This window comes from Belonocnema kinseyi, chromosome 8 (genome assembly GCF_010883055.1).
Source record: "Belonocnema kinseyi isolate 2016_QV_RU_SX_M_011 chromosome 8, B_treatae_v1, whole genome shotgun sequence".
NCBI classification, from domain to species: Eukaryota; Metazoa; Arthropoda; class Insecta; order Hymenoptera; family Cynipidae; genus Belonocnema; species Belonocnema kinseyi.
Genome location: NC_046664.1, coordinates 36,294,184 through 36,317,440, shown reverse-complemented (window position 1 = coordinate 36,317,440; position 23,257 = coordinate 36,294,184). Strand labels below are relative to the sequence as shown.

Below are 23,257 nucleotides of genomic sequence, written 5' to 3'. Positions count from 1 at the left end.
GCTGAGAGGGAAGTAGTGGGAATATGGGGAAATGATGGAAGGGAGAGTATGGCAAGTTATAGAGGAGGGGAAGTGATGGTGAAAAGATTGGAGGGAAAGTAGGAGAAATTATGGAGTGGTAGTGAGGGGAAACGAGTGTTGAGAAGTGAGGAGAAAGAAAGTAGGGGAAATGAGTAAATGGGAAGTAGTTGAAGTGAAAGGAAGTGAGGGAAAAGAAGGAGATGAAAATTAGAGGAACTAAGGGGAAGTGTGGGGTGATGAAGTAGGGGAAAGGAAGGTAATTTGGGGGGGGTACTGGGAATAAGGGTGAATAAAAGGGGAGTAAATGAATGATGGAAGGGGATGTATGAAAAGTGATGATAAATGAGGGAAGAAGAGAAGTTCGAGGCCGCACGGGAAATGGTTGGGGAGTAGGCAAAATTATACAAGGGGAAGCATCAGAAGTGAGGGAATGGATACCCAGTGGGCACACAAGTCCTAAACTTGTCCTATATACCCGGTAACAAGCGTTGAATTCAGAAAAATTAAGAATTTGTATTTCTATGAATACGCGATTTTTCCTCCGTCTAAAAATCCCCCAACGGGGACAGAAAAAGTGCAAATCCTATTCCTCTCAATCGACTTAGTAAAATTTAACGAAAGCATTTATTTAACCTATTTTTCATTATTAAATCTTTTTATAACTTATAAATTCAAAAAATATTCAAATTAATATTTATTTATATTTTGATCATGTATTTAAACGTCTTAAAAAATGCAACAAAGAAATCTATGCAAATGTGTGAATTTAAATAATTTTAACTCTAGAGAGGCAGAGTTGATTTGGTGAGAATTAAAATTTCAGAATTTACATTCCGCATGAAGGAATTAAGGGCATGTGATACTTACAGTTTCCCCGGCTTTTTTTCAACAAAAATTAAAATTTTTAAAAACTGAATTCGGAGATGCTATAAAATATCATAACGGACGTCCCCGGACTCTTTTTTGAGGGATAATATCAAAAAAATTTATTGTACTAAATAAAAATTTTATGCAAATGCATTATTTTGAGGTTACGTCGTTTTTCATCTCTGCCTTTCCGATAATCTGGAAATTATTTATGAAATAAACTTTTTTGATTGCCTGCAAACAAGGTTGGTTCCGGGAGATTAATTACTATGTTTATTTGTAAGTCCAAATTTTTCGGCCAAAAATATTTTGTAGTTTGCAAGTAACGCTCGGGTGAATTGTAACACACATAACCTCGAAATATACACGCACGTTGTTAGCAATATCAAAAATGTTTTGATAAAAAAAACACAAAAAAAGGGTATGGGGACGTCCGTTAGCATGTTCGCTATCATTTCCCAGATTTTGAAGGTAAAATATTTCTTATCCTATAGGAATAAAGCCGGGGGAATGTGGCATTTTAGGCAGATGGAAAAATTGCGCATTCAAAATAATAGAATAATCTTCACTTTTGCGCGGAAATCTGAAAATATTGATTTTTCTCTATTCTACGCTTATTACCGGACGTCCTGAGGACCTTTTAAAGCCATAAAAAGATCCAAAGGATGTCTTAAAGACGTCAAATCATATGACATAGACGTACATTCTAAGGACGTATTTAGGACGTCCCGGTGCCCACTGGGTAGTACTGTTACAGTACTGTTACAGTACTGTTACAGTACAGCACTACTGTACTGTGGGTGAGTAGAGGTGGGGAAGTGAGGAATGGTGAAGGAAGTAGGAGGAAGGGGTATGTTAGCTGGGGAAGTAACCAGAGAGGGGGCAGTAGAGGAAGAAGGTGTTTGGGAAGGGATGGAAAGCGAAGGTTAAATTGTGGGAAGGGGGAGTAACGTGTGGCTAAAATTTTGAAGCATGTGATAAACTATTAAGAAAGGACGAGTTTTCTAGCTTTTTAGGTAAAATTTTGATTTTAAGAAAAATAAATTATTGTAGCAATAGAAAACATTTGAAATGAAAATGTACACTCTCCAAATGTCGAAACTTTTTTTTTATCACTTTAATTTCAATAAATTTCGGTGATCGAAATCTGAAATTGTCAATTGGCCTCTCTGTTTATTTACCTCTAATTATAAAGAATATAATAAAATAAAGATACACAGATAGAAAAAATAATAAAAAACTTGTTTCATTTTTTATTTATTTATAAAAGGAAAGCACAACGGAAGGTGGCCCTTCAAATTTAGATAGTTCAAAATTAATTAAAACTGCATGTACCAAAGAAGGTTTGACTTTATTTGACTGGAATCACAGTTCTGCTCATTTGAGTGTTTCAAAATCTGTTAAACCAAAAATTTGGTTGCAACCTCCAAAAACAGCACCTTCTCTTGACACGCGACCTACTACCAGTGAAGGTCAGTCTTTGGGGAGAAGTATGACTCGAAGCTATGCTAATTTTGATACATCAACTTCTTCTGATTCAAGCCCTGGGTATGTCTAGTTATTTAATATTTACATTTAAACAATGTAATCCCAATTTTTCTACAAAAAAAAAATAGTCAAAGTAGGAGCCATACCCTTACAAAAAAGGGTCTCGATTCCGTTAATTAGGTCGCTTAAATCTCTCCCTCCCATACTTCCCTTCTCCTACTACCCCCTGCTTTCCCTCTTCTACCGTCCCTGCTCTCCAACTCGTCCCTTAATCCTTTGCCCCACCCAAACTATTCCTCTCATACATACGATTCCCATCCTTTATCGGCCCTACTCACCCTCATTTCGAATACTCCTTACTATATCCTCTATTTTTTCTCCTACTTCTCCTTACTTACCCTACTCTTCCCCCCTCATTTCCCCTACTACTCCAAACTTAAATCCTCCTACTTCAATACTTCCCCTCCACTCATTTCCCCCCACTTCTCCTTCATTCCCCGCCCCTCTATTCCCCTACCTCCCCTGACTTCTCTCACAATCACTTTTCTACCAAAAAAGAATAATTTCCAATCCAAAAGGAGCAATTTTCAAACAACGAAGATAAAAAAATTTTTAATAGTTAAATTTTCAAACAAATATTTAGAATTTTGAACAAAATAGTTGAATTGTCAAGACAAAATGTCTACAATTAAACAAAATAATTCAATTTTCCACAAAAAATATTATTTTACGAACAAATAAATTTAAAACTCAAAAAGATACATTTTCAACCAAAAATGGAATAGTACAATTTTCAGTTCAAAAAATAATTTTCAATAAAAAAAATAATTCTCAATAAAAAAGAATTATCCACTATGTTGTTGAATCTTCCAAAAATAAAGAAAAATTTTTAAAAAGTTGAATTTCTAATAATCGATTAAACAACTGCATTAGGAATCAAACAAGTTAAGATTTCAGCAAAAGTTAAGAATTTTGAATGCAAAAAGATACATTTTTTATTTAAAAAAACGAATGTTAATAAAACAGGTACATTTTTAATTACAAAGAGATGATCTTTTATCAAGATAGATGAATTTTTTACAAAAGAATTAAGTCTTCCACAAAATAGTTGAATTTTTAACGAAATAGTTGTATTATTAACCACTTAAAACTCTTTTAAACACAAAAAGATCAATTTTTAACAAAATAATTAAATTTTCAGAGATAATTTTTCAAACAAAATGATGAATCTTAAAAAAAAATGAAAATTTAAAAAAGTCGTTGGTTTTGTAACCAAATAATTAAATTTATTTTCAACAAACAAGCTATATTGTTAACCATATAGTTGGATTTTGACCTACAAAGATAAATTTTCATCAAAATGCTGGAATTAAAAACCAAATAGATGAAACTTCAACAAAACATTTAAATGTTCAACTAGAGATACATTTTGAAATCAAATAATAAATATTCAACAATAAAATAATTATTTTTTAACAAAGGAGCTCAGTTTTCAATCAATTAGTTGAATTTGTATTAAAAAAAGATTAATTTTCAACGAGAAATATAATATTTGGTACTTAAAAAAAAGATTTCAATTTTAAATACAAAACAGTTGAATTCAGCCAAAAGAGACGAATTTTCAAACAAATAGTTTATTTTAAAATCAAGAAGATGAATTATCGAACAGTTGAATTTTCATTTAATAAGGGTTAATTTTCGACCAAAAATAAAATACTTAAATTATCAGTTAAAGAAATTAATTTTCAATAAAAAAATGCATTTCGAACAAAATAGTTAAATTTTCAACCAAATAATCGAATTATAAAAAATAGATTAACTTCAACAGAATAATTGAATTTTCAAACGAAGAGAAATTTTTAAATAAAATTATGAATATTTAACCAACAAAACATTAATTTTTAATAAAAGAGCCCATTTTTTAACCAAATAGTTGTATTTTTAATAACAAAATTAATTTTTAACGAAAAATATAGTAGTTGATACTTTAACTCAAAGAGTATTTCAATTTTAAATAAAAAACAGTACATTTCAACGAAGTTATTGAATTTTAAATGATAAATTTTGATTTTAGATAAAAAAATTCAATTCGACAAAAAATTCTCAACCAAAAATAAAATAGTTAAATTAACCAACTTTTTGAATTTTCAATAGAAAATTTTGAATTCTCAGTAAAAAATGTAATAGTTGCTATTTCCACCATTTTTTAAAAAAATATTTCATAAAAAAATTACATTCAGATTCTCTGCAAAACGTTTAATTTCCAAACAAAAAGTTATGTTAAAAAAAATGGAAAAGTTAAATTTTCAGTTTAAAAAATTGATTTTTAAGCAAAAAAGAAACAGATTTTCAACAAAATAGCAAAATTGTTAACAATTAAAATGAACTTTTAAGAAACTAGTCCAACCTTCAATCAAGTTGTGGAATTTCAAGGGAAAAAATGAACTTCCAGCGAAAAATATAATTGTAGAATTTTAACAGTTAGTACATAATAAATAAATAATCTTTTAAAAAAAAATTACCGTCTAATAAAAGTAGTTTAATTAATTGTATTCAAGTAGTTGAATTTTTAAGCAAAAAAATATAAATTCACAACGAAAAATGTAATAGTTTAATTTTTAGCTAAATACCATCAATTTTGAGCCAATAGTGGAATAGTTTACTTTTAAGTAATTAAATTAATTAATTAAAATTAATTTCCATCTAAATAGTTAAATCTTCAACCAATAAAGGGGAGAGGGGGAAGTGGAAAGTGGAGCATAAGGAAAAGAATGTGAAGTTTGATGCAAATAAAAAAATTAATTTTTAGTATAGATATAAAAAAACAATTGTTTACAGAGATCACACCAGTTCGTTTTTGAAGCAACGTTTAGAAAAAAATCTACGAAGAAATTTCAAGTTGCCAGATTTTAGCTATGTGTCAGCAAAGGTGGATACAAACCTAAAAGCACCAAAAAAATGATCAAGAAAAATAGCTATTAAAATTTGATTTAAAAATCGCTTCTATATTGAAAATAAATTAATTTTATTATTTGATTTTTTAAACAGGTAAGACTCTCCTCTAATTATTTACTTTCAGTATAAAATTATATATCTACATATTTTTCAATATAATCTAAAATCATCGAATAAAAAAATATACAAATTACAAATTAAGCTAAGAAATTAAATAATTTAAATTCAAATTTTGCGGTCTTCTTAGCGGAAGTTAGCGTGCCATCTCTGTTCTTGTATCGAAATTAATTTAGACTAGGCTTTCCGATGGTTTCCTATCTGTATGAACAACACAATTTTTTTAATGATGTCAAAGTTGTCAAAGTATGTTTCGAAAACAAAAGAATCCTTGGAAACCGTATAAAAAAAATAATATATGATGGGTGACTACAGTATACCCATAATTGAGCCTACAATTGATTATACCAAGGTTTTATTCAAAAATTATTTTTTATTAAGTTTATATCGCTTTTATTTTAAAAGTTAGATTCTTAACCTTTTACCTACTGCAAAATTTCTTTATTTTACATTTTTTAACGACTTATATTTTGCTACAAAAATATTATTATTGAGTATCATAATTTTATTTGCAGCTATTCATATAAAGTATTTTAGATGCAAAGTTGAATGAATATTTGTATTATTAGAAATGCTTTTTTAATATTTTCATGGATTTTCTGTTGATTAGATTTGTTAAATATTTATTCAGAAATAGAATATAAACAGTTAAATTTTCAACCAAATTAAACCAAATAGTTCAATTTTGTGTTGAAAAAATTAATTTTTCAACAACAAAAGAAATGAAATTTCTAATCAAAGAGATGAATCTAATAAAAACATGAATTGCCAACAAATTATTTCAACACGGTTTTTGAATTTTTAACCAATAAAAACGAATTCTACAAAACAGTTAAATTTTCAAAACCAAAATATGAATTTTAAACAATATAAAGTTAAATCTGCAAAAAAAATTGTTAAATTTGTAAGCCAAAAAGACGACATTTCTACAACACAGTTGAATTTTCAACCCAAAAATATGAATATTCAACCAAAAAGTTAATTTTTTGACACAATAGTTTAATTTTTAATCAAGGAGTTCAAGTTTTTACCAAATTGTTAAAATTTCGAGACACAAATACCAACTTTTCACGAAAAAGTGGAATTTTTAATAAAATAGTTCAATAATTATAAAAATAAATTATTATAAAAAATTAGAAATAGATTAATTTTCAATCAAACAGTGGATTTCTTGACAAAAAAAGATGAAATTTCTACTAAATCTGATGGCTTTTCTGCCTAAACGCGATTTTTTTTAGAAAACAGTTAAATTTTTAAACCAAAAATATCGATTTTCAACCAAATAGTTGAATTTGTAAGTAAAAATACCAATTTTCAACGAAGTACGTGAATTTTCAAAGATAATTTGACTTTTCAACCAAAAGTCTTGTTTTTACAAAATTATTCGACCAGTTTACACAAAAGATAAGTTTTGAACCAAAAATGTAATAGATGATATTTCAATAAAAAAATTTTATTTTAAATATAAGAGAGTTGAATTTAAAAAAAAAACAAATTATCAACATAATATTTTAATGTTCAACCAATAAATATATTTAAAAAATATATAAAACAGTTGAATTCGACAAAAAAAAAGAATTGTCAACATAATAGTTGAATTTTCAACAAAAAAGTATGAATTCTCAACGAAAATTGTGACGGTTGATATTTCAACCTAAAAAGATTTCAATTTTTAATTTTTAAAAATTGAATTTAACCGAAAAAGATTATTTTTTAACCAAATTTTTGAATCTTTCACCAAAACAGATGAACTTTCAACCAAAAGACATGAATTTTCAATAAAAGAGTTCAATGTTCCCCTAAAAATTTTTTTTATTTGAGATGGATATAAAATGCAAACAAATTTTTGAAATTTTCAGCCAAAATGAAGAATTTCCTGCGAATCAGTTAAATGTTTAAATAAAAAATATGAGTTTTTAACCGAAAATGGAATAGTTAAATTTTCAATTGAAAAAAATAAGTAATTTTCGACCAAAGAGATGAATCTTCAATAAAAAAATAAATTTTTAAGAGAGTAGATCAACTTCCTCCAAGTACTGGAATTTGAAACTAAAAGGATTAAATTTCGACTCAAAGACGAATTTTCAACAAAATAGATAAAATTTTTGCTAAATAGTATTATAATTTTCAACTGAAAAAGATAAATTTGAACCAAAAGAGGAATAGTTCAGTTTTTAGTTTAAAAACTTAATTTTAAAGAGAAAAAAAAGAATATTGAACTAATGATATGAATCTTCAGTGAATAAAATGAATTTTTAACAAAGTCGTTCAACTCTCAACCAAGTAATTGAATTTTCAAACAAAAACAATATTTTTTCCACAAAAATTGTAATAGTTTATGTTTCAACCAACTTTGTTAGAAATTCATTTTTTGTTGTTGTTGACGATTAATAATTGTATTTTTGAAATATTTTTCTGTTTGAAAATTTAATCACTCCATTTTTTGTTGAAAATTTATTTATTTAGTTGGAAATTTATGTATTTTGTTAAAAACTAATTTTTGTGTAGTTAAAAATTCGTCTTTTTCGTAGAAAACTAATCTTCTTGGTTAGAAATGTGTTCACTTTTAGTTAAATATACAGCTGTTTGGTTGAAAATTCATATATTAGGGTTGGAAATTCATTTATTTAGTCGCATATTAACTTTTATTGTTGAAAATTCATATTTGCGGTTTGAAAACGTAAGTCTTCTGTAAAAAAATCGTCTTTTCGTTATGAATATTTCACATTCTGGATGAAATTGTATTTCTTTGTTGACTCAAAAGTATTTTTTTTTTTATTGAAAATTCGTTTCTTTGGTTTGAAAAGTTCATATTTTTTGGCGTCTTTAGCTGAAAATTTGTCTTTTACATAGAAAACCCATGTTATTTTTTGAAATTTCTTCATTTTTTAATTTAAATATGCATCTTTTTGGTTCATCGTGAACTTTATGGTTGAAAATTCATATATTAGGGTTGAAAATACAACTTTTTTGATTAAAAAGTTTTATTTTTGGGTTAAAAATTCAACTATTTCGTCGGATTCTAAACTTTTCTTATAAAAAAATCAATGTTTTGTGGAAAAATTGTCTTTTTGTTATGAAATTCAAAATTCTGGTTGAAATTGTATTTCTTTGTTGACTCAAAAGTAGTTTTTTTTATTTAAAATTCGTTTCTTTGGTTTGAAAATTATTTTTTCACTTTTTTAGCTGAAAATTTGTCTTTTTCATAGAAACCCCATGTTATTTTTTTGAAATTTCTTCGTTTTTTATTTAAATATGTAAGTGTCTAGTTAAAGGCGAACTTTTTGGTTGAAAATACATATATTAGAGTTGAAAATTCAAATTTTTTATTGAAATTTTTTTTTGGGTTAAAAATTTAACTATTTCGTCGGATTCTAAACTTTTCTTGTAAAAAAATCAATGTTTTGTGGAAAATTTGTCTTTTTGTTATGAAATTCAAAATTCTGGATGAAATTGTTTTTCTTTATTGACTTAAAAGTAGTCTTTTTTGGTTGAAAATTCGTTTCTTTGGTTTGAAAAGTTAATATCTTTTGACGTTCTTAGCTGAAAATTTGTCTTTTTCATAGAGAACACATGTTATGTTTTTGAAATGTTTAAATTTTTTATTTAAATATGCAACTGTTTGTTTAATCGCGAACTTTTTGGTTGAAAATTCATATATCAGGTTTGAAAATACAACTTTTTTATTGAAAAATGTTATGTTTGGGTTAAAAATTCAACTATTTCGTCGCATTCTAAACTTTTCTTGTTGAAAATTCAAATGTTCTGTGGAAAATTTGTCTTTTTGTTATGAATTTCCACATTCTTGATGAAATTGTTTTTCTTTATACACTTAAGAGTCTTTTTTGGTTGAAAATTCTTCTCTTTGGTTTGAAAATTTGTCATCTCTTTTGGCATTTTTCGTTGAAAATTTGTCTTTTTCGTAGAAAATGTATGTTCTTGGTTTGAAATATCTTCATTTTTAGATAAATATGCAATTGTTTGGTAAAAAATTAGCTTTTGGTTGAAAATATAAATTAAAGTTGAAAATTCGTCTTTTTATGTTGAAAATTCATGGACTGTGAAAATTCGTCCCTTGCTGTAAAATTTCAATTTTCTGAGTGAAAAATGCATCTTTTTGTTTGACAATTTATTTCTTTGGTTAAAAATCTAACTATTTTGTTAAAAATTCGATTAAAAGTTCATCTTTCTTGGTAGAAAATTAATCTTATCGGTTATTATCAAATATTATTATCTTTATCTTATATTTATTATTACCTTCTCTTATTATCTTTTCGATTGAACATTAATTTCTTTGCTTGAAAATTTAACAAAAAATAAAAATTTATAAAGGGTGTTAGAAGTGGGATTCTGTCCTGATTTTCCGATCATGCCATCAGGTCACTGTATGAAAATAATATTATTTTAACAATTATTTATTTTAATTGCAGGTCCCACCGATAAATCAAAAGAGGACTATCACTTTTATTAATCACTTTATAGTCCACACAGTTACTTTTCTCAATAAATTTGCCTTGACATGTGAAGAAAGGCTTTTCGAATTTGAAAATAAGTTGCAGAGAGTACAAGCTTCATTAGAAATCCTCGAATCTCGGGTAAAATATATATCTTTTTTAAATTAAAACTCCAGGTGACCATATTTCTGGGTCTGGAAATTTTTTTGATCAGGAAAACTGGGATTTTGAAAAAAAAATCTTTTAAAAGTTAGGGAATTTCAATGAAGGAATTTTAAATCACTGTCAAGGATAATAAATTTGAGATTAAAAATTTTTTTACATTCTATTATTTTATTTATAATATATGCTACGGTGAAAACGCTACAAGATTAAATTTATAGTCTTTGAATGTTAATGGTCAGGGCAAATGGAAAATTAGCGAATTTTGAAAATGAAATTTTGGAAACCACCCTGATTATTCTTTTCAGTAATTTATCTGGTATTTCTGTCTCTTTTTTTACAAGTTTCCTCTTTTTGACGATTAAATTTTTAGTTAAAAATGGTATAATTTAGTTTTAAAATGTTTGTTTTAGCAGAAATGTCATTTTTTTAAAATAAAAATGCAACCGTTTTAGTTTAAAAATTGATATTTCTTAATTGAAAATTCACTCACTTGGGAAAAAAATGAACTACTTTGTTAAACATTTATTTTTTCGGTTGAGAGTTTACCCCTGATCGAAATTTGAACTGCTTGGTTTAAAATTCGTCTTTTTGGGTTGAAAACTGAGAGACTTTTGTAGAAAATTAAGGTTTTGCTAAAAATTCATGTTTTAGTATTGAAATTTGAACTCAATTCTTTCTTGGTTGAAAATTACAATATTTATTAAAAAATTCGCCTTTGCTTTAAAAATGCAGCTGTTTTAGTTGAAAATTTATCTTTTTAGTAGAAGTTTCACTGCTTTGTTAGAAAGTTGAAATTTTGTAATTGAAAATTTACCTATTTGGGTAAAAGTTGTAGCAATTTAAAAGGATTCAAAATTGAACAATAATTTTACAATGAAAGCATTGATGATGAAAAGATCTCAAAGATGTTAAAAATGCTAAATTTAAAGTAAATTTTAAGTAGCATTTTGAATTTTAAAATTGATTTCTGGTTAAAAGTGTAAATCCGCGCTATAATTTTCAATGCTATAATTCGAAGAATTAAATAATAAATTTGTAAAATTTCAAAGTAATATAATTTCAAGCAATTTTAAATCGTTTTAAATTAATAATTGTTCATTTGTAATGTATAAATCGAAATATGACAATTTAGTTTACAAATTAAAGAATTAAAATTAAAATGGACAGTAAAATATTTATAAATATTAAATCATTGTTCTTTTTTTTAATTAAAACTTTCAGATTGGGTGGGTTAAAAATTGAGTATTGGAGACTAAATCAATATTTGAGTAGGATTTTGAATTAGAATGAAAGCTGTTAATTATAAATTTATTAATTTAAAGTTATTTTACAAAGTTTTCGAATCGGATATTTACATTTCTTTGACTACTAAGACTTTCGGATTAAAAGAGTTAATTTTTTTACGTTAAAATATAAATAAGTAAAATATAAATTGTTTAATTTTGTACAGGTTCATAATTGTCTGGTAAAGTCAATTATTGTTCAATTTTTAATACTCGCTAACCACAGTCGAATTTGAAAAATATGAATTGATTTATATTTACATTTGATGAACTGAAAACGTTTTTTAACAAAAAAATATATTCCAGGCAATTTTAGTTTTTAATTTTTTAATAAGGAGATGATCATAGCTAGGATTTTTTCTTTTCCCCAAAATTCCTTCTTGTGAGTCAATAATATGATTATTAATTTGCCAGAACATTATTTTGCAATGGGAAACCATTTACAAAAAAATGGAATTATTAAAAACAATTTTTTACGGTTTAATATGTTTAATAAATGTTCATTATGTAAATATAACACTTCTCTGGCACAAAATTCGCTTTTTTCTTAAAATAAAAAAAGACTTATCATAAATAACTTGAAAATTTATTATTTAACAGACTCAAATTGAAATTCAGCTGTTGAAAATTTAAGAGAAAAGCACATTTTGCATTAAAAGCAAGTAATAAACATGTTATATTTACCTACTTTGGCATGAGAAATGAATAAATAAACATTTCAATGGATAATAAACATTTTGTTTAAAAAAAGTCGATTTTTTCATAGATGTGTCGCCATTGGCAAATAAATAAGGCGACGAGACGTTCTGATTTTTTATAAACGAAAAAAGAAATCGCATTTTTATTGTGCGAAATGAAATTGTGTCAACTGCTTAGTTGAAAGTAGAACTACTTTGTTAAAAATATGGTTTTGCTTAATTTATCATTTTAATTCAAAAATCTGTTATTAAATGGAAATTTAACTATTTTGCTGAAGAATCAAAATACAAAATTATCTTTTTTAGTTGAACACGAACCTTCATGTATTTTTTAAAAAATTATTCTTAGTGGTAGAGAATTATTCTTTATAATTCATTTTTTTTAATATAAAAAACACATTTTTATTGAAGATTTATCATTATAGTTAAAAATTAATTTATACTGTAAAAACTTAACTATTTGGTTGAAAGTTTGATTTTGGTGGTATAATTATTAATCTTATTGGCGAAAAATTAATCTTTTCGATTGTTAAAAATCTAATTATTTTGTTAAAAATTCGTCTTTTGTGATAGAATATTAATTTTTCTGTGAAGAATTATTCTTCTTGAATGAAGATTCATTTCTTTGGTAAAAAATTGAACTATACGGTTTAAAAATTCGTTTTTCTTTTGTTAAAACAATGTATATTTCAAAAAATATATTTTTGATTAAAAACTTTTAAATATTTTTTTTGTCGAATTTTTTTTTTATTCTTAAAAATTTAATTATTTAGTTAAAAATTCGATGCATTGGTTAAAAATTAACCTTTTTAACTGTAAATATATTGATGAATTTTTCTCTTTGAATGAAGATTCATTTCGTTCGTAAAAAATTCAATTATCCTGTTTAAAAATTCGTTTGTTTTTTTTGTTAAAAAATTTATATTTTTTAAATAATAATTTTGATTTTTAAAAAAATTACATTTTTTAGTTGAAGTCATTTTTATGGTCAAACATTTAACTAATTTGTTTAAAATTCTTCTTTTATAATATTATATTACTTCTATTTCTTCTTCCTCTAATTCTACTTCTTGGTGAAGAATTCATCTTTTCGATTGTTAAAAATCTAATTATTTTGTTAAAAATTCGTTTTAATGATTAAAAATTAACATTTTTAACCATGAAAGTTAGTATTCCATTTTCGGTTCAAAAATGATCTTTTTTAGTTGAAAATTTATTTCTTTTCTTAAAAAATTCTCTTTTGTGGTAGAATATTAATCTCCTTGGTGAATAATTCATCTTTTTCATTGAAAATTTATTCGTTTGTTTTAAAATTTAACTATTTTGTTGAAATTTTTTTGTTTACAAATTTATTTTCATAATTGAAAATATAACTATTACATTTTTGATTAAAAATATATCTTTTTTATTTCAAAATTAATTTGTATAAAACAGTGAACTAAATTGTTGAAAATTCGTCTCTTGTGGTATAATATTAATCTTCTTCGTGAAGAATTAATCTTTTTTATTGTTGAAAATTTATCTATTTTGTTAAACATTCATTTTTTCTGACTAAAAATTTATCTTTTAACTTTGAATTGTATAACTTCCATTTTGGATTCAAAATTGACCTTTTTTAGATAAAAATTCACCCTGTTTGGCAGAAAATTAATCTTCTTGGTGAAGAGCTTGTCTTGTTAAATGACAATTAATTTCTTTTGTTGCAAATTTCGTTTTTAATTGGTTGAAAATTAATTTCTCTAGTTACAAATTTTATGTTAAAAGTTCATCTTTTTAACTGTAAATATTATATAAATTATGGAAACTGTTCAATTTTGGGCTGAAAGTTGATCTTTTTTTTTGGTTGAAAATTCATGTTCTTTGTTAAAAATTCTATTTGTTGCCATAAAAATCATTTTTTTCGTTTACAAATTTAACCATTTTGTTGGAAATTCATGTTTTGTGGTGGAATATTAATTTTCTTGTTGAAAAATTCTTTTCTAATAATTCATTCCTTTCGTTAAAAATTAAACAATCTTGTTGAAAATTCGTTAACTTTTTTATTAAAAATTAATTTTCTTGAGTGAAAATATAATTATTTCATTTTTGGTTAAAAATTTATATTCTTTTGTTGAAAATTAATTTCTGTGGTTAAACATTGAACTAATTTGTTGAAAATTCGTCTTTTTTGATAGAATATCAATTTTCTTTGTGAAGAATTTATCTCTAAATGAAGATGCATTTCTTTGGTAAAAAATTGAACTATCCTGTTTAAGAATTCGTTTTTTTTGCTAAAAAATTTATATTTTTAAACTAATAATTGTGATGTTAAAAAAATTATATTTTTTAGTTAAAGTCATTTTTATGGACAAAAAATATTACTATTACATTTTGGGTTAAAAATTAATATTTTTTTAGTTGAAAACTCGCCCTTTTTGGCAGAAAATTAATCTTCTTGGTTGAAAATTCATTTCTTTCGTGAAAAATTTCTCTTTTATGGTAGAATATTAATCTTGGTGAATAATTCATTTTTTTGATTGACAATTTATTTCTTTGGTTGAAAATTTAACTATTTTGTTGATTTTTTGTTTATAAATTTATTTTCCTAACTGAAAATATAACTATTCGATTTTTTATTAAAAACATATCTTTTTTAATTCAAAATTAATTTCTATAGATAAACATTTAACTAAATTGTTGAACATGAATGTTTTTATGATTGAAATTTTATTTTTTCAACTGTAAATTGTATAACTTCCATTTTGGGTTCAAAATTGACCTTTTTTATTTGAAAAATCACCTTGTTTGGCAGACAATTAATCTTCTTGTTGACGAATTTATCTTGTTAAATGACAATTTCTTTGGTTGAAACTGTAACTCTTTTTTTGCAAATTCGTTTTTAATTGGTTGAAAATTAATTTCTTTAGTTAAAGATTTAACTGTTTCGTGAATTTTTGTTTTTTTTTTAAAGACCTATTTTCTTAACTTAAAATGTAATTAATTTATTTCTGGTTAAACATTTAACTAATATTTGGTATAATATTAATCTTTTTGATCGTTGAAAAAAATTTTTTTATAGTTAAAAGTTAATCTTTTTAACTGTAAATATTATATAAATTATGGAAACTATTAAATTTTGAAAATTCGTTAATTTTTTTATTAAAAATTAGTTTTTCTTGAGTGAAAATATAACTATTTCATTTTTGGTTAAAAAATTATATTCTCTTTAAAAAAATTTAAATTCTTACGCCCCACATTTTTAAATTCCCACGGGTGTCCGAACTAATTTGTTGAAAATTCATCTTTTGTGATAGAATATTAATTTTCTTTGTGAAGAATTCATCTCTAAATAAAGATTCACTTCTTTTGTAAAAAAATTTGCACCATACTGTTTAAAATTTTTTTTGTCTTTGCTACAAATTTTATATTTTTCAAATAATACTTTTGATGTTAAAAAATTATATTTTTTAGTTGAAAAGTCATTAACATGATATAATATTAATTCTTCCTCTAATTCTACTTCTTGGTGAAGAATTCATCTTTTGATTGTTAAAAATCTAATTATTTTGTTAAAAATTCGTTTTAATGGCTAAAAATTAACATTTTTAACCATAAATATCAGTATTCCATTTTGGGTTCAAAAGGTATCCTTTTTAGTTGAAAATTCTCCCTTTTTGGCAGAAAATTAATCTTCTTGATTGAAAATTCATTTCTTTTGTGAAAAATTTCTCTATTGTGGTAGAATATTAATCTTCTTGGTGACTAATTCATCTTTTTTTATTGAAAATTTATTTCTTTGATTGAAAATTTAATTATTTTATTAATAATATTTTTTACTTTATTTTCCTGAAAATTCAACTATTTTGTTGAGCATTCATTTTTAATGATTAAAATTTTCTCCTTTTAATTGTAAATTGTACAACTTCCATTTTGGTTTCAAAATTGACCTTTTTTAGTTGACAATTCACCTTGTTTGGCAGAAATTTAATCTTCTTTGTGACAAGTTTATCTTGTTGAATTACAATTAATTTTTTCGGTTGAAAATGTAACTCTTTTGTTGCAAATTCATTTCTAATTGGTTGAGAATTAATTTCTCTAGTTACAAATTTAACTGTTTCATGAGTTTTTGTTTGTTAAAAACTGATAATTAATTCATTTTTGGTTAAAAATTTAAGTAATTTTTGGTATAGTATTAATCTTCTTGGTGAAGAATTAAACTTTTTGATTGCTGAAAATTCGTTTTTTCATGGTTAAAAGTTAATCTTTTTAACTGGAAATATTATATAAATTATTTTGTTAAAATTTTCATTTTTTGACACAAAATTAATTTCTTCGGTTAAAAAATTAACTATTTTGTTGAACATTCATCTTTTGTGGTTAAATATTATTTTTCTTGGTGAAAAATTCATCTCTGATAATTCATTTCTTTGGTTAAAAATTTAACTATCTTGTTGAAAATTCGTTTATTTTTATATTAAAAATGGTTTTAAGTGAAAATATAGCTATTACATTTTCGGTTAAAAATATATATATTTTTTTTAGTAGAAAATAAATTTCTGTGGGTAAACATTGAACTAATTTGTTGAAAATTCTTCTTTTATGGTATAATATTGCTTCTACTCTTTTGTTTGTTTCTATTACTTCTTGGTGAAGAATTCATCTTTTTGATTGCTGAAAATTTAATTATTCTTTTCAAAATTCGTTATGGTTAAACAATTCTCTTTTTAACTGTCAATATAACTATTCCATTTTGGGTTGAAAATTGATTGAAAATGTATGTTTTTTTTCAGTCAAAAATCCATGGCTTGATTAAAAATCGATGTTGTTGAAAATTCGCCTTTTGTGTTCAAATGTTAATCTTCTTGGGGAAAAATTATTTTCTTTGATGGAAATTTCATTTTTTTTTGTAACAAAATTAATGTTATTGGTTGAAAATTTACCTTTATGTTTTAAGATTTGACTGATCTCAAATTTTTAGTTAACAATTTAAATTTCAACCAATTAAAAACGAATAATCAGCTTAAGTCAGGGAAAGTTACCGAATTTAGACATTTTCATTTTGTAGCAACCTGGTAATAACTTTTTCTGAAAAGTAAAAAATCCTTTTCAAGAATCCAGCATTATTAATCGAAAAATTTGAAAATCATTAACAACAATTCATATTATTTTTAGTTATCGTCAATACCAGGCCTAGAAACAGAAAGAAAAACAACTCAGGACGAAAATCAGAAACAAGAAGTAAAACTAGTGGAAATTGTGAGAGAAGGAACGAACGAATCAGACATCGAAGTTCCAAAAGAAATTAAAAATGAGGAGAAAGAGCTTCAACCAGAAAGTCAGCCAATAAGCGCTGATCCAAGGTACCAAAAATATTTCAAAATGCTGCAATTCGGAGTTCCAAAACCTGCGGTTAAGTTAAAAATGCAACAGGAAGGCCTGGATTCTTCCTTAATAGAGTGAGTTTAAAACATTTCTTTTTTAAATTAAAAATATATACCGAAAGTCCTTTAATATTTTAAAATAATTGCATATTTTTAAAGATATCAAAATTTTTTCTTTTAACAGCAATCCTCAACAACTAGTTCCAATCGGTTCGAATACGGAAAGTTGATTGATCTCGAGACTGGCTGCATTTTTCAAGAGAGTGATGTATTTATTTTTTGTTATCCAACTGAGAAGGTCTGTTTAAATAATAAATGATTTTTTAAATCAAACGATTTTTTTATTTTTAAATTACATTAAGAGAAATAAAGACGAAAAGCAGTTTAGAACTGGATCATCTGGCCCTGAAACAGAGAAAAAAAAAGAGTTATAGTCTAATATTTAGGAAATAAAATGTACTCAAATTTTTTGAGTTATATCATTTTTAACCGTAAACATTCTTTGAATCAAAATTAATGATCAGACAATAAAATTATAAATTACCTTTCTCTTCTTGTCACCTCCAAGCTCGAAATGCTTGCAACGCTTCAGAGGAATCTGTTTCCTGTACTTGCACTCGGTGCATTCCATCCTCAATACGATTTTCTTGGTAGTCTTAGCCTGAAATAAACGACAAATTTTTATTACAGGATGTCTAATCAAATCCCGGCAAAAAATTCCCTGACAATTTCATGTATCTCAAGACTTTTCCATTCATAGTACAGAAACATTCAAATATTTCGTATTTTTGAAAACAATCAGCTCGCAATATGCATAAAATTTCGTGAGTTTATTAGAAAAAATGTATTTTCTTTTTGTCAGTCAAATTAAATATTTTTAATTTATCCAGCCTTGAAAGACTATTACAAGATATTCTTCAATATATTATTATCAAATAAACAAATAAACAATAAAATAAAAGCAAATTAATTTTTTTAAACAAAAGATGAATATTTTACTAAAAGATACAAATTTTAAAATAAAAAAGATACATTTTGAAAAGAAATAAATAGTTAAATTTTAAATCGAAAAAAATGTCCATCAAATAGTTTTTTTTTTAACTACAACGATGAATCTTAAACTAGAATAGTTGATTTTGATACCAAACAGGTAAATTATTTTTAAACTAAAATAATGAATCTAACTGGAATAGTCGAATTTTGAACCAAAAATATAAATTTTCAATTAAAATGACGAATCTTCAACAAAAACAAATCTTTAACAAAATATATTAGGTTTTAACCAAACACTTAAAATTTCTACAAAAATTAGACATTTTTAATCAAACAAATTAATTTTCAACCGAGAAAAAAAGCAATTTTCAACAACATACTTAAATTTTCCACCAAAGAATTTAATTTTCAACAAAATACAGAATACAAAAAAAATGAATTCTAAAATATTCAGTTAAAAAAATTAACTTTCAGCCAGTGATGAATTTTCCACTAAAAAGATTGGCTACGAAACAAGGTAGTGTAATTTATGTGAAAAAAATTAATTTGTAACGAATAAAAAAGAATATTGAATAAAATAGAAAATTTGTCAACTAAAGTAGATAAATTGTCCACCAAAAAATGAAGTTAAATTTTTAGTTTAAAAATTAATTTTCTACCAAAAAGGCGAACTTTCAAAAAAATACTGAATACAAAAAATTAATCTGTTAAATTATGGGTTAAAAAAAAACTATCAAGAGATCAATTTTCTACTGAAATAATTAAATATAAAATTGGATTAGATCAATTTTCTGATAAAAAATTAATTTAAAAAAGCAAAAAGATTTTCAACAAAACAGTTCAATTTCCAACGAAATAGTTAAAATTTTATCCAAAAATGATGAACTTTTTCCCCCAAAAGAAGAATTTTCAACTGAAGTAGATACATTTAAAAAAAATTAATGGTACATTTTTAGTTATAAAAAATAATTTTCAACTAGGATGAATTTTTAACTGAAATTTTGGCTTACGTAAAAAATATATTAATTTTTAACAAAAAAGGTTGAACTTTCAAAGTAGTCAAATTTACAAAGCTAAAAAAATGTAACGTAATGATATTTAAAACAAAAAATATTTTCATTTTAAATGAAAAACAGTTGAATTCAATCAAAAACAGGCGAACTTTCAAGTGAAAAGATGAATTTTCATTTCAGAAAATTAATTTTCTACCAAGTAGGACGAATTTTCAAAAAAATAGATGAGTTTCAACCAAAAATATAACAGACAAATTTAGAGTTAAAAAAATTAATTTCAAACAAAAAAGACAAACGAATTTTCATCGAAATGCATAGTTAACTTCAGTTAAATTCATTTAAATAAAGCTGCATTTGAAAGTGAAAAAAAACAACAACATTTGTATCTAATTTTATATCGCAATTAAAAAAAATAATCCCGGAAATGACGAGGTGTATAACAAATTATATTTAAAAACTAAGGAATGAGAAAATTGGTTAATTTTTTAATAATAAAATATTAATATTCAATGTTTTTTTATAATATAAAACAAAAGAATATTTTAAAATTTGAAAAAATATAATAATAATACTATTTTGCAAATCGTTCTTTCGACAAGTATTTAAAATCTTTTAAAATGTGCAAATCATACTAACACTGCTTGAAAAAATTCATTGAAAATTCCAGATATCTCAATTCTTTTTAAAGCAACAAATTACATTACGATATTCTTAAATATATTAGCACTATTTGTTAATTAAATAATACTCAAAATTTAATAAATCATTTATTGCTGTTTGTACTGAAGTTCATGAATTTGAATAATTCAAAGAAATTTTATTATGTCATCTTACACTCTAAATTCAATGCATATTTAGATAAAATTGATGATAATAAATTAATATTGATGAATATCGATTTAAACCGCTTCAAATTCTTAACTTTTCTGGTAAACATATTGCGAGACATTTAAAAAAAAAAGTTGAATCTTCAACCAACAAAATTAATTTTCTACCAAAAAGACTACTTTTCAACAAAATACATGAATTTTAAACAAATTTGAACTAAAAAAAAGGAATTTTTAACCAAAAACGTAAGTTAATTTTTCATTAAAAACAATTAATTTTTAACCGAAAAGATGAATCTTGTTTAAAGAAATAGTTGAAGTTTCAACAAAAATACTTATTTTTCGGCAAAAAGATTAATTCATACAAAAAGACAAATTTTTAACGAAATAAATGAATTTTCAGTGATTATAATTAATGAATTTTTAACTAAAATAATGAATGTTTAAATCGATTAATTGAATTTTTAGCCAAGAAGATTAATTTCTACAAAAAGATATAATTTTTTACTAAAAAAATTGAATAGATAAAGAAATATTCAAATGCATTAGTTAAATTTTCAGTTAAAAAAAGTTATTTTTAACCAAGCAAGAAGGATTTTCAAAAAAATAGATGAATTTTCAACCAGAATTGAATTTTTCAGTTAAAATGAGGATTCTTCAACCAAAGAAATTAACCCATAACAAAAGAGTTTAACTTTCAAAAGCAGTCAAATTTTCAACAAATAAAGATAAATTTTCAACCATAGGTGAATTTTAAACTAAAATGGCGGAACATAAAACTGTATTATTTCAATTTTCTGTTAAAAAAAATTAATATGAACACAATTTCATCAAAAATGTTCAATCTCAAGTTTAAAAAATTGATTTTCAAAAAGATGAATTTTTAACAAAAATTAGGTTTAAAATAAAATGAGGATTCTTAAAAAAAAATAATTTTTAATAAGAGTAGTAATAAAAACTTTCAAACAAAAATTTAATATATGAATTTTTTGATAACAATAATTCTTAATATAAAAGTAATTTACAACTGAAATGGTGGAATATGAAAATGGATGATTTTATTTTCTGTTCAAAGAATTAACATTCAAAAAAGAAAAAATAATTTTGAAATATGTAAGAGTTTAAATTTGAACCAAATACAAGAGCTTTCAACTAAAAAAGATTAATTTTAAACTAAAATGATCGCATATTAAACTGATTAGTGTTTGAATAAAATAAAGATTCATCAAACTAAAAAATGAATTTTTAACAAAAGAATTAAACTAGAGAGGAATTTTTAATTGAAATGAATATTCAACTAAATAAAAATGAATTTTTAATAAGAGTTTAACTATTAAGCTCGCTGTTTAAATTTCAACCAAAAAGATTAAACTTCTAATAAAAAGAACAAAATTTTAACAATATACATGAATCTCCAACCAATTATTTGGGTTTTCAACTAAAAAAGATCAATTTTCCACAAAAAATTGAAGTTTAAAGTTTGTATTGAAAAATTAATTTTCAACGAGGGATCATTTACCAAATAAAAAGATGGAATATTTAACTGAATTAGTTAAAAAATTAATTTTCCAACAAAAAAGAATTTACAAAACAGCAGATAAATTTTATAAAATGATGAATCTTCAACGAAATTAAATTAAATTTTAACAAGAGTTTAACTTTTAACCCAAGAGTTAAAATTTGAATCAAGCTGACATTTCAAACAATATAAAACAATTTTTCTACCGAAATACAATAGTTAACAAAATTATCTGAAAAAACTTTGAAAAATTAAACCTTTGGAAAAATTCCCTGACAATATTGAACTAATTCTTAATTTTACACTTCGGAGTTCAAATAAAAAATAAAATAAGATTTGACCTACCTTCTTCCTGAAGATGGGCTTCGTCTGACCTCCGAAACCTTGTTGTTTACGGTCGTAACGTCTTCTGCCCTGGGAAGCATGCCTTTCCTTACTCTTTTTGTACTGAGTAACTTTGTGTGGTTTGTGCACTTTGCATTTCTTGCAGAAGGTGCGTCTCTGTTTCGGTACGTTCACCTAAAATCACAAAATTCATTTACTAAAATATGCCACATCAGTCACAAATTGGTCAAAATACTTCCACCTCAATTCACCTAAATGTAATTAAAAAAACCTCAACTTAAACCAAAAAATACCGGAAAATTAAATTGAATACTGAGATCTTGATTTAAAAAACACTTTCAATACCGTACTATCCATTAAAAACAGATCGGTGATCAACAAATTCGAAATTTTCAGTCAATAAAAACCATAAGCTAGAAAATAATTTTTTTCTTAATCATTTTCTCCCACTCTAAAATTTACACCTTTTCTATATTTTGAACTAGAAAGAAACACTTCTTCAATTTTAAAAATGTAATCTCTTCTGGGATTCAACTTTATAGGTTATGTGTCGAATGTCACGTCCGCCCAACGTGATATTTTCTCTATTTTTCCGATATAAAAAATATGCATATATTTTTCGAACAGCTTATTTCCCGATGTGCAAAATCAATTTCGCGGGCACAAATTTATTAGGATCGCAAAAATAAAAACAGACTAAATCTATTCTCCAAAAATACGATTTCACCTACCATCGTGAATGTTTGGAAAGGAAGAAGAGAACACCGGAAATTAGCACTTTGAATTGAGATTGCGCATGCGCAATCTTCAGAGTTGCACACCAAATTTGTATTTTATTTCTATGCTGACAAATTACTATTCACTTGCAAGCTTCAAACGATTAATAAATTATCTAAAGAATTTGAATTCGAATATTAAATATGAAAAACAGGCAGAATTAAATTATTGGTTATAAAGTTGATTCTGGGAAACCCTCGTAACAACGCCATTAATAACAAGCGCTCAACTTGCTATTTAATCAATAAAATCAAAATTCACGCTACTTTTTTCAACGCGTTATTTATAGAATATCTCAAAACTAGCAATTGTTTTTCGAAAAACAAGTTTTCGAATCTCGGATTGAATTTTAGACTGAATTTCACGCATTTCTGA

General features: G+C 24.7%; 3 protein-coding genes across 5 annotated transcripts in view; 2 read left to right on the top strand and 1 right to left on the bottom strand.

Annotated features, from left to right (window-relative positions):
* Positions 1–5,420, top strand: part of LOC117178268 (serine/threonine-protein kinase 33-like) — an 8,424-nt gene extending 3,004 nt beyond the window's left edge. For both annotated transcript variants that reach the window (XM_033369622.1, XM_033369623.1), the window contains exons 7-8: positions 2,159–2,436; positions 5,215–5,420. In XM_033369622.1, coding sequence (XP_033225513.1) covers positions 2,159–2,436; positions 5,215–5,338 — 402 coding nt within the window. In that variant the 3' untranslated portion in view covers positions 5,339–5,420. The remainder of the gene's footprint in view (positions 1–2,158; positions 2,437–5,214) is intronic.
* A 235-nt stretch (positions 5,421–5,655) lies between these two features.
* Positions 5,656–17,741, top strand: LOC117178304 (WASH complex subunit 3). Its single transcript, XM_033369678.1, has 4 exons — positions 5,656–5,800; positions 9,879–10,043; positions 17,200–17,483; positions 17,593–17,741. The coding sequence occupies exons 1-4, from the start codon at positions 5,747–5,749 to the stop codon at positions 17,636–17,638; spliced, it is 549 nt and encodes a 182-aa protein (XP_033225569.1). The 5' UTR covers positions 5,656–5,746; the 3' UTR covers positions 17,639–17,741.
* LOC117178306 (60S ribosomal protein L44) lies at positions 17,728–22,944 on the bottom strand. 2 transcript variants are annotated; one of them, XM_033369681.1, is made up of 4 exons: positions 22,837–22,944; positions 22,106–22,279; positions 17,953–18,069; positions 17,728–17,813 (listed from the first exon to the last, which is right to left on the bottom strand). In XM_033369681.1, exons 1-4 carry the CDS (start codon positions 22,837–22,839, stop codon positions 17,793–17,795), a joined length of 315 nt encoding a protein of 104 aa, XP_033225572.1. In that variant the 5' UTR covers positions 22,840–22,944; the 3' UTR covers positions 17,728–17,792. The 2 variants fall into 2 exon arrangements, with proteins under 2 accessions (XP_033225572.1, XP_033225571.1); XM_033369680.1 differs by lacking the exon at positions 22,837–22,944 and adding an exon at positions 22,451–22,477.
* Between the last annotated feature and the right edge of the window lie 313 nt (positions 22,945–23,257).